Below are 12,199 nucleotides of genomic sequence, written 5' to 3'. Positions count from 1 at the left end.
TCCTAGCGAGAGAATCCGAAGAAGACTTATGCTTCTCTGGCTCTGAAGTGGGGACTGATATCCCGGATGATTGGGGGGGGGGGGGTGTTGCTCCAGAAGTAGGTGGTGCAGGAGCAATAGGTAGGGACGTGCCCTCCACCTTCAAGAGGGCAGGTGTAGTCTTCTGGTTCTGAGAGGTGACAGGAATGCGAGGAACTGATGGGGCTACAACTGTTCTTGGTAGCGGCAGTGCAAGAGGTGGTCATAGCGACAGGATGGAGGTGCTCAAATTTCCTCTTAGCCTCAGTTTAGGTCAGTCTGTCCTGGGTCTTATATTCCAAGCTTTTCCTCTCTTTCCGCAAAATCCTGCTGTCCGGTGAGCAAGGTGTATGATGCTTTCTTCAGTTGACACAGATGTGGGAGGCGGGGCACATGGAGAATTGGGATGTGATGGATGTCCACAATCTCGACATGTGACACTGGAAGTACAGTGGGAAGACATATGGTCGAACTTCCAGCATTTAAAGCACCTCATCGGGGAGGGAGATATGGCTTCGTGTCACAGTGGGACATGTGTCACCCTCGAAGGGCAAGATGAAGGCACCGGTGGCAACCTGATTATCCCTCAGACTCCAATGGACACGACGGAAGAAATAAACATCTCACCACTCTAAATTGGCACACTGCTCATTGTCAGACTGCAAAAGAATGTCCCTGTGGAATGTAATACCCTGGACCATATGTAAGCTCTTATGGGGTGTGATGATACCAAACATCCCCCAACTTGTCACAAGTGAGTAATGCCCGTGACTGGGCAGAGGATGCTGTTTTTATCAAGACTGACCCAAAGCGCATTTTCGACAACCCTCCACCTCCCAAAACTTGTCCCCCAAATGCTCCACAAAAATGAGGCTTCATGCACATGAAAAGATACCCCATCAACTCTAGTATATACGAGGTAGCAGGGCTAATAAGCTTCACTGCCATTCTTAGCCTGTCATTCCTCCCATGGTGTGGCTAGGAAGGGGAACGTTTTGGGAACATAGGTAGGTTGGTTGGTTGGTTTAAAACAGGGGGGAAGGGACCAAACAGCTAGGTTATCGGACCCATGTTCCAAATAAAACAATGCCACAATGGTGAGAATAAAACAAGCAAGACTGACAAAAGGAAATAGAAAGGAAAGATCACAAGAACTACGGAAAGGCAAGAAACATTTAAATAGACAAAAGGGGAGAAGAAAACCAAAGAAACACAAGAAACAGGTAGAAGAGATTAAAACGACAAAACAGATTACCATGGCTGGCTGATCATGAGAATAAAAAGGAGAAGGCAGCCACTCTACAACTCATTAAAACCTCCACCCTAAACGCACAAGGGTGGAGGACACAGAGGGACAAAGGAAATGCACTAAAAGTTAGATCAAATGATGAAACCCACCCCTCACGAATACAACGTAAAACTAAATCAGCCGATAAGGCATTGTCATATAAAATTAGCGGCAACTAGTTCGGTAACTGGAGATTTTGTCGCAGGGCTGTCAAAGTGGGACAGTGCATCAGAATATGGGCCACAGTCAACTGGGCACTGCATCGACACTGAGGCAGGTCCCTGCGAGAGGCCCGCGTGGATGACTGCCACACATTCGTAGTCGCCTTCATGGCACGCAGTTTGTTCTGCAAACTGAGACTATGTCATTCAGACTCCCAAAGCCGGAAAACCTGGTGACATAAAAACAAACACAGGTCAGTTATTGGAATGTCGATCTCCGTAAGTAGTTTCCGTGTAGACTGTTTGGCCAGACGGTTAGCAAGTTCGTTGCCTGGGATTCCAACGTGTCCTGGGGTCCACACAAACACCACTGGATGACCGCACCATTCCAGGGCATAGATGGACTCCTGGACAGTCACTACCAAAGGACGATGAAGGTAGCACTGGTTGATAGCTTGTAGGCTGATCAATGAGTCAGCACACAGAAGAAACGACACCCCAGGGCTTGAATGGATGTGCTCAAGAATACGAGATATAGCCACCAGCTCGGCAGTGAAAACACTGCAGCCGTCGGGCAAGGGATGCTGTTCAATATGTCCCCCATGGACATACGTGAAGCCGATGTGACCATCAGCCATTTTAGCCGTCTGTGTAAATCACTTCATGGCCTTGGTACATGTCAAGCATTGAGATGAAGTGACAGCGGAGAGCTTCGGGGTGAACAGAGGCCTTTGGGCCATGTGAAAGGACCAGGTGAAGCTGTGGGCTAGGTGTACACCATGAAGATGTATGTGATTGAACCTTGAGTATAAGTGGTAAAGGCAAGGACTCCAGTTCAGATAGAAGGGATTGGATGCAAACTGCAATTATAAGACCTGACCTGGGCCACCGATGTGGGAGATGATCCGCGGTGGGTGGGAAAAGGAGATGCCACAGTGGTGCACTGGGTCGAGTAAACACAATGCTGAGGGCACCGCCGAACCATAAACCACAACACTTAGTCAAGGTGGGATTGAACAAGGGCTCTGTAGAGCTGCAGCAGTGTAGGACGATCGATACCCAAGTTGGTGTTACTCAGGCAGCAGAGGGCATTGAGGTGCTGCCAGCACTTCCACTTAAGCTAACGAAGGTGAGGAAGCCAAGTCAATCGGGCATCAAAAACTAGTCCTAGGAATCGCTATGTCTCCACTACAGTGAGTGGATCATCATTAAGGTGAATTTATGGTTCCAGATGAACAGTACGACACCAACGTAAGTGCAAAACACACGACTTTGCAGCCAAAAACTGGAAACAGGGCTAGAGCCAATGACTGCGCTTGTGGATGGCTCCCTGTAGGTGCTGCTCAGTAACACCAGAACTGATGGAGCAGTACGAAATGCAGAAGTCGTCTGCATACAGAGAGGGTGAGACGGCCGGCCCTACAGCTGCTGCTACATCATTATGAGCCACTACAAACAGAGATACATTCAATACGAAGCCCTCCAGGACCCCATTCTCCTGGATATTGGGGGAACTATGAGAGGAGCCAACTTTGACACGGAAAGTATGGAGTGACAGGAAATTCTGGATACAAATCAGGAGCGGGCCTCAGATACCCCACACGTAATGTGGCAAGGATATGATGTTGCCAGGTGGTGTCATGCACTTTTCGTAAATCAAAAAGGATGGCAACAACATGTTGGCGTCTGGAAAAGGCTGATGGATGGCAGACTTGAGCGACACAAGATTATCAGTGGTAGAGCAACCCAGGCGGAAGCCGCCCTGGCGAGTAGGCCACGTGACTCCATGACCCAACCCAACCGCTGACACACCATACGTTCCAGCAGCTTACAAAGAATGTTGGTGAAGCTGATGGGCCGATAGCTATCTACATCAAGTGGGCTTTTGCCGGGTTTGAACACTGGTATGATGGTGCTCTCCCGCCACTGCGATGGGAAGACGCCATCGTACCAGATCCGGTTGAAGATGATGATGAGGTGTCGCTTGTAGTCAGACGACAGATGTTTAATCATCTCACTGTGGATCTGATTGGGCCCAGGAGCTGTGTCAGGGCAATGTGCAAGGGCACTCTGTAAATGTGGCGTTATAGGCTTCACAATGGCATGTAGTGAACAAGAGGACTTTCTCTTCCATTCACCGTTTGAGAGTGCAAAGGGCTGGGGGTTAATTCTCAGACGCATAGGTGCGAGCATAGTGTTTGGCAATCGTCTTTGCGTCAGTAGATAACACGCTATTTATTTTGACACCAGGAACACCTGTTGGTGTCTGGTACCCAAAAACTCGTTTGATATTTGCCCAGACTTAGGAAGGTGACATATGGAACCCAATGGTAGACACATACCTCTGCCAACACTCCTGTTTCCACCTTTTGATAAGCTGGCTAACGCAGGCACGGAGCCATTTAAAGGCTATGAGGTGTTCCAGGGAAGGGTGCCACTTATGTCGCTGTAGAGCTCGCCGATGTCTCTCTAACTGCCTCAGCCACTTCCGGCAACCTCCAAGGGACTGTCTTTTACCTGGGGCACCCTAAAGAACGAAGGATCACATTTTCTGGCGCAGAAATGATCGTTTTAGTCACCTGCTCCAGGACCACATCAATGTTACTATGTAGGGGAGATTCAACGGTGACAGCAGAGGTTAAAGTTTCACAGTCTGCTTGTTTAAAGCCCATCTGGACAGGTGTCTGTGGGCCTGAAGAGGCAGTGACAGGAAGATGGGAAAGTGGTCACTACCACACAGATTGTCATGTGCTCTCCAGTGGATAGATGGGAGAAGGCCAGGACTGCAAATCGGGAGATCAATGGCCAAGTATGTGCCATGTGCCCCAGTATTAATAGGCAGAGGTCGACTTGTGACAGTAAATTTTCAACATCTCTGCCTCAGCCAGTAACAACTGTGCCACCCCACAAGGGGTTAGAGTGTTAAGATCTCCCAGAAGTAGAAAAGATTTCGGGAGTTTATCAATCAGTGCAGGCAACGCGTTCAGGGGTACTGCACCATCTGATGGAAGGTATATGTTGCAGACAGTTATTTCCTGCGTCGTCCTTATCCTGACAGCCACAGCTTCAAGAGGGGTTTGAAGGGGCACAGGTTCACTGCATACTGAGTTCAGACTATTATAGTTGCTAAGGTTCCTGTAATATGTTACAGCCACAGAGAGCAGGGTGTCCACATTGCCAGGAACCAGGTTTCCTGGAGGACATTGCAGAAAGCAGGTGTAAAGTTTAACAGTTGCTGTATCTCAGCCAGGTGGTGAAAGAAACCACCACAATTCCACTGAAAGATAACGTTATAGTGAGGCTGGGAAGGCATGAAGAGGCAGGTTATGCCTCAGGGTCACCTGCTGCCACTGATTTGAGTATTTGTAGCCATTTCTATGGTGGATAGGCAGCAGTGAGATCCAGGTCCACAGGGGACTCCAAGATCTCCAGTGCATCCTCAGATGCAGAACTGATAGGGAGTGGTGGTGTTGGGGCCACCAGAGGGTCCTGTTTCTTAGCAGACTAGTACTTAGTTCGCTTGCTCTCTCACTTTACTTTAGGGGCTTGTTGGGAAGGTTTCTCCAAGGCAGCTTCAAACACAGAGGAAGGCCATGAAGCTCTTTGTCCAGCAGCTTTTGGCTCCTCGAGCCACTGGCGAGTGTCCACCATGGCATTAGTGGAGACCTTGGAAGAGAGGGACCCAACGGACCCCTGCCGCACAAGAGGAGCTGGAGGATACTGTTGCTTCTACGGCAGGGGGGAGGGGACCAATGTCAACTGCGTTTGGGGGCCTTGCTCTGGAAGTAGGTGCTTTGGGAGCAACGGAGGAATATTTGCCCCCTACCACCAAGAGGGCGGGTTTATTCTGGTGGCCCAGAGGTCCCACTGTTCGTGGCACAGAGTGAGGAACCACTGGCACTTGGGATGGCGATGGTGATGTGGCTTCAGCTTATGTCGACGTCAACCGAATGGTGTGTAATCTTTCAAATTTCTGTTTAGCCTCTGTGCAAGTCAACTGGTCCACGGTCTTTTACTCCATAATTTTTCCCTCCTTTTGGAGTACTGGGCAGTCTGACGAGCAGGGGGAGTGGTGCTCTCCACAGCTGACGCAAGTGGGAGGTGGCGCAGATGGAGTATTTGGGTGCAGTGGACGTCCGCAGTCTCGACATGGGGTGCTGGAAGTGAAGCGGGAAGACACGAGCCCAAATTTCCAGCACTTAAAGCACCGCATAGGGGGAGGGACGTATGGTTTAACGTCACAGCAGTAAACCATCGCCTTGACCTTTTCGGGCAATGAATCACCCTCAGAGGCCAAGATGAAGGCACCAGTAGCAACTCTGTTGTCTTTGGGTCCCCTGTACACGCGTCGGATGAAATGAACAGCCCGCCAATCTAAGTTGGCGTGGAGCTCGTTGTCAGACTGCAAGGAGGAGGTCACGATGGAAAGTAATCCCTTGGACCATGTTGAGGCTTTTACGGGAAGCGATGGAACAGGAATATCACCCAGCTTGTCACAGGCGAGTGACACCGGGATTGGGCTGGGGATGCTGTCTGAATCAAGACCGCACCGTTTCGCATCTTGGACAGCGCTGTCACTTCTCCTAACTTATCCTCAAGGTGTTCAATGAAAAACTGAGGATTTGTTGATAGTAAACAAGAGTCCCCATCGGTTCTGCTACACACTAAAAACCAAGGCAGAATGTGGCTCTCTCCATTCTGTAGCTTTACATTCCACCCACGGTGTAGCAAGGGAGGGAAACGATTTATGGTCATACCTGTCAGCATTGTATTCTATCTTGCCCTTCTTAGAGACTGCTGGTGCCATACTGTCACCAGCAAGATATGACTTAGTCCACTTCATTGCGGGTCATCCGCCCTGATGCTACCCACTCCTGCCAGGGGCTCTCCCCACGGGTGCCACCCAGCCTCAGCAAGGGCCACCGGCAGTATGGCCATTGCCAGGAGTCCCGATGCCCCAGGGAGATGGGCATCTACTCCATGGCACACGTCATGAGTTTATAGCTCAGGCATCAGCAGTGTGATCACTGTGTTGTCAGGAGGCTACCACCAAATGGGCACATGACTGTCCCACAATGGGCTGGCTACCGTGCTGGATATGAGGTGATAAGAAGTCAACAGTAATCGTCGGCACAGAAAGCGACACTGCATATTGCATGGTGGAAAACGTGCCCAGGAAGGTGTCCTCGCCTGAGAGATGGGGATGAGCAGGACTGCAATGTCACAACAAGAAAGTGGGCTGAAGATCTCAATGCACAATGGACACCATGCACCACGTAAAGCACCTTTCTCCAATTGGCTTGTTCTTCAGGAAAATTTTGAAAAATGGAGGTCAAACCCTACAGGGGACCATCACATAAAGGCCAAAAGGTGAGACACACTTTAGTCACCTCTTACAACAGGCAGGAATACCTCAGTCCTATTCTAAGTCCTGGGCCCACCGGAGGAGGGGGAGGACCATGGGCGGGGCTTAGCATATGGATAGGTGTGGACGAGGTTGAATGGGCGGTACTTGTGCCATATCTGGGGCTGTCGCTAACATTACGTGTTGTTTTGAAAATATTTTAACAACAGCTAAGCAATGTGTTTCATGCAGTTCAAATTGAAAATTGTCTCCCGTTACAAATGATCTAAGCAATTACTAACTTAAACAACAGACATGACAGTCTGCAATATAATTGGGAATGTCAAGAAATCTTCACCACAGCAAAGAACTGAGAGGCTGCAAAATGTGGAAATAAATCAGAGGTACAGAAACTTTGCTTGACTGATAGTCAACTGCTAACACAAAGACAATATGAAATTAAGTATAGTCAAGAGTGTAAAAGTAATCAGTACCAATACTTTGTTTCCTGGCCATTAGAGGCAAAGCACAACTCTGATTTTACTGAAGGAACACTCCCAACTTGTTCAGTAGCTTCATCAGTTTGCCACCTTACTCGATATTTCCCCTGTTCATGGGAATAATGTAGCCTTTGTCATCAAAAATGCTGAAATTCACTCCTGAGGAATGCCTAGAGAGATATAATAGGAAATTGCAGACTCTTTATATGTAAATTATTTATTTCAGTAAAGCAAGAAATTAACAATGGTTACAAATTATGCATATATGATATCTTAACCGGCCAACAAAAACTTTTCACAATGGTCATACTGTGGACAACATTCATTATTACTACATAATAGTAAAAACTACTTCCACTGTTGTGCCACAAATAAATTTATTAACTATTTTGTTAGTACTTTAAAATGAATTTGAAATTTCAGTTTTCATACAATGTTATTTGATGTTAATTAGGTGACAAATCAAGCAGACATATGGCAAGGAAGCCTCGCACCAAAACCAGCAGTAAAGTATATCTAAGATGTCAATTAGGATTAAGTGGCTTTGACCATTCTGCATTCAATATCAAATGATCATATCCATGCCCATTAAGAGATTTAATAGCCTTTTCAGCATCACTTCTGCTCTTGAAGTGTATGTAGGCAAAACCCTTGCACAAGTTTGTGTTCTTATCTTTTGCCAGATAGAGTTTTTGTATGGGACCAAACTGTTTAACCAAATCTTCCAAATCAACATCTGTAGTACTATCAGATAAGTTAGAAACTCTAATTGCAGCTTCATCACGTCCTCCACGGAGATCAAGTCGTTTTGCGCCACCATCGCGAAAACCAGGAGCTACATATTTATTTCCTGGTTTCTTATCATCTGCTCCAATTCCTCCCAGACCTGGACCTTTATCAATAGACTTATCTAAATTTAGATTTGTTGTTCCATGTGGACACTTTGTTGTCCAATGGTCACCGGCACAGTTGCGGCATTTAACAGCCCCTTTGTCTTTAAGTTTCTCCAAAATATTTTCTTCTGGCTTGTCTTCTTCCTTGCTCGATACAAACTGCATAATCACATCTTCAGCAACAGTTGTAGTAGCAGCATTGGGACCTGGCTTATCATTTTTGGATTCTCCAAATTTCTTCCAGGTTTTCCTCTGGGCAACTGACTTTGAAACTTTAATGCGTTCAATTTTGTAAGTGGTAATGACTTTCACTTTCCGATTATCTTCATCTACTTTGTAATCTGTGACAATTTTATAACCATTTTCAATCACTTCTGAAGTAGGTGGTAGGGCAGCAGATGATGCTGGTCCTTCTTCTTCAACATCATCAGCCCAACTGGATTTCACTTCTTCCAGAGCAGGCATTATTTAACTCTCGATGTACACCTAAAAACAACACAATATTTGAATAAGTGTTCAATACGTAAAATGTATTTTATTTTATGTTGGCAGAAAAGCAGCAGATTTTATAAAGGTTATAAAACATACCTCTACTATCATCTGGGATGGAGGGGGGGAGGCTGAAGTTAGCTAATTCATAATACTGCACTCTTCATTAAATAAAGATTTACAAGCAAGCTAAATTTCATTTTATAAAGTCACAACTAACAAAACTAGTTTAATAAACTAATGGACATATGATATCTGACAAATATCAGATGTACCATGAGGCTGGACAACAGAAAGATGGAATAATGGACAGTATACAGCACCACCATATGCAAACCCTCTAATAATGCTTTCCAGATTGTCTCTGAAATCACTTATATAGATTAAGAACAGCAGAGGATGTACAACACTTCCCTGAGGAACCCTGGATATCACTCCTGTTACACTCAATGACTTCCTGTCAATTACTGTGAATTGTGACCTTTTTGGAAGGAAATCTTTAATCTAGTCACCCAACAGACGATACCACAGAGGCACGCAATTTGATTGTAAGCAGCTTGTGAAGAATGGTGTCAAATGTAGAAAGCTGGAATCAACTTGAGAGCCCCTGTCTATAGCACTGATAATTTTGTGTGAACAAAGAGACACTGAGTTACACAAGAACCATATTTCTGAATCTGTGTTGGTTGTGTGCCAATAGATCATTTTCTGCAACATAATTCATGATGTCTGAACGCCGTATACATTCCATATTTCTTCTGCAAATCCACGCCAATGACATGGATCTGCAATTCAGTGGATTACTTCTATATCTTCTCTTGTGTATTGGTGTGACCTGTACAACTTTCGAGTTTTTAGATACGATCCTTTATCGAGCAAGTGTGTGCGTACAACAGCTAAAAAAGGAGCTATTTCATACGCATATTCTGAAAGGAATCTAACTGGTATACAATTTGGACCAGGAGACCTGCCTTTACTAAGTGAGAAGTTCTTTGTACAAATATGGCATCTCTTCCAAATTACTTGTGTTGGCAGCTGTTTGAGTTTAATTCTGGAATATTTACTGCATCTTCTTTGGTGAAAACTTTGGGAAACTTTAGTAACTCCACTTTTGTGGCACTGCCAACAGTAATATTATCATTGCCATTGGGCATTCTGTCTTGCCACTGGTATACTTTAATAACACCTGAATCTCTTTGGATATTCTGGCAGGTTTAGAGAGAGTTATGTTGTGGAAATGACTAAATGCATCTCGCTTTGAAGTCAGTACCAAGTTCTGAGCATCTGGAAACTGTTGACTGTCAAGAGAGCACTGTGTGAAGCCTTCAATGACTACAGTAGCAGAATACTGTCAAATGATCTTTCAGGAAACCCTAAGAAATTCTGGGTAAGTAAAGGCTGTTAGTGGCACCAAAAGTTATTGCCCGGCCCCTAGCGAGTAAGAGACAAACTGAAATGGAGGGTAGCAAAGCAAAAGCTGAAATTTACTTCAGTTTTCAAATGTTCCTTTACAAAGTAAAACCCAGGAGAATCGCCCCAATTTAATCCTCGTACCACTGAAAAGATGAATGAAATGAGAAGCAGGTGAAATTGTTAAAACTGAACAAAGCTCCAGGGCCCAATGCAATCCCCATCAGATTCTATACTGAATTTGCAACGGAGTTAGCCCCTGTTCTAGCTATAATCTATTATAAAGCCCTCATAAAAACTGTGTCGAGTAGTTGGAAGGTCACACCTATCTACAAGAAGCATAGTAGGAGCAATTCACAAAACTACCATATCCTTCACACTGACTTGTCCTACAATTTTAGAACATATTCCGAGTTCGAACAAAATGAGATACCATGAAAAGAACGATCTCCTCCATGTCAACCAGTATGGATTCTGAAAACATCGATCACATGAAACCCAACTCACATTTTTCTCCTCTTATGGCATACTGAAAGCTTTGGATCAAGGCAGGGAGATAGCTGCAGTATTTCTTCTTGATTTCCGAAAAGCATTTCACTCAGTACCACACCTACACTTATTGTCATATGTACGATCACAAAGGGTATCAAGCGAAATTTGTGAATGGATTGGGCCTTTATTATTATTTTTTTTTTTAGGGAGAATGCAGCAAGTTATCTTGGATGGAGACTCGCCAACACATGTAGAAGTAACTTTTGGCGTGCTTCAGAGAAGTGCGTTGGTACCCTTGCTGTTCATGTTTTACATTAATAACCTAACAGACAATATTAATAGTAACTTCAGGCTTTTTGCAGATGATGCAGTTATCTATAATGACATACTGTCTGAAAGCAGCAGCATGAAAGTTCAAATAGATCTTGGTAAGATTTAAAAGTGGTGCAAACATTGACATCTTGCTTTAAATGTTCAAAACTGCAAAATTGTAGACTTCATAAAATGAAAAACATGGTATCCTATGACTATAAAATCAATGAGTCATAGCTGGAATCAGCCAACTCGTGCAAATTCATGGGTCTAACATTTTGTACGGATAAGAAATGGAATGATCACATGGACTCAGTTGTGAATAAAGCAGGTGGCAGACTGGTTTAATGGTAGAATACTGTGGAAATGCAGTCAGTCTACAAACGAGACAGCTTACAAATCACTCGTGCGATCAATTTTAGAATATTGCTTTTGTGTGTGTGTGTGTGTGTGTGTGTGTGTGTGTGTGTGTGTGTGTCCCTTACCAAATAGGGCTAATTTGGGATATTTAACGTATACAGAAAAGGGTAGCACGAATGGTCACAGGAGTATCTGACCCGTGGGAGAGAGTCACACAGATGATGAAAAAACTGAACTGCAGACTCGAACATAGATGTAAACTCTCTCGCGAAACTCTACTAACAAAGTTTCAAGAACAGGCTTTCAATGACGACTAAGAATATACTACAATCTCTACGTATTTGCTTGCATAGGGATTGTGAAGACAAGATTAGAACTATTACAGCACATACAGAGGCATTCAGTTATTCTTTCCATGCTCCATATGTGAGCGGAATGGGAATAAACCCTTATAACTGGTACAATGGGATTGATTGATTAACTGAGAGAGTATGGGACCAAATGGCAAGGTCATCCGTCCAGTGATCCCAAAGGGGGTTTCATAACAAAGACTCTGGTAAAAGTGAATGGATTCAGCCAGAGGAGTCAAATTAATCTACAAACTGGAAAAGGGGGGGGGGGGAGGGGCAGTCATGGGGTCACAGACCATGAAGACTGGAAAAGGAGTCCCAATCACGACCAACCCGCCCCTGCTCCAAGACGAAAGGAGAACCTTATATCTGGAAATAAAAACTTTCACGGAGGAAACCGAGGATCAGGTCTACCATCTGTGGATTGTCTGCTAATATTAAATTTAAGGAAGCAGGAAGACTATACTTAGCATGAATGATCCAAAGAAGGGGACATGCCACCTATATGTGAGATATTGTCAGTCTGGTGCCACAACCACATTGTGGGGGTGGGTCATTACGTAGGAGGAAACAATGGGTGAG

General features: G+C 45.1%; 1 protein-coding gene across 1 annotated transcript in view; it reads right to left on the bottom strand.

The window, feature by feature from the left end:
- Positions 1-7,512: 7,512 nt before the first annotated feature.
- LOC126259778 (eukaryotic translation initiation factor 3 subunit G-1) overlaps positions 7,513-12,199 on the bottom strand; it is a 38,261-nt gene continuing 33,574 nt past the window's right edge. Inside the window, exon 2 of the mRNA XM_049956789.1 lies at positions 7,513-8,690. Within this exon, the coding sequence (XP_049812746.1) occupies positions 7,836-8,669 (834 nt within the window). The 5' untranslated portion in view covers positions 8,670-8,690 and the 3' untranslated portion in view covers positions 7,513-7,835. The remainder of the gene's footprint in view (positions 8,691-12,199) is intronic.

Source organism: Schistocerca nitens, chromosome 1, assembly GCF_023898315.1.
Source record: "Schistocerca nitens isolate TAMUIC-IGC-003100 chromosome 1, iqSchNite1.1, whole genome shotgun sequence".
Classification (NCBI taxonomy): domain Eukaryota; kingdom Metazoa; phylum Arthropoda; class Insecta; order Orthoptera; family Acrididae; genus Schistocerca; species Schistocerca nitens.
This window is presented reverse-complemented; position numbering and strand designations above follow the sequence as displayed.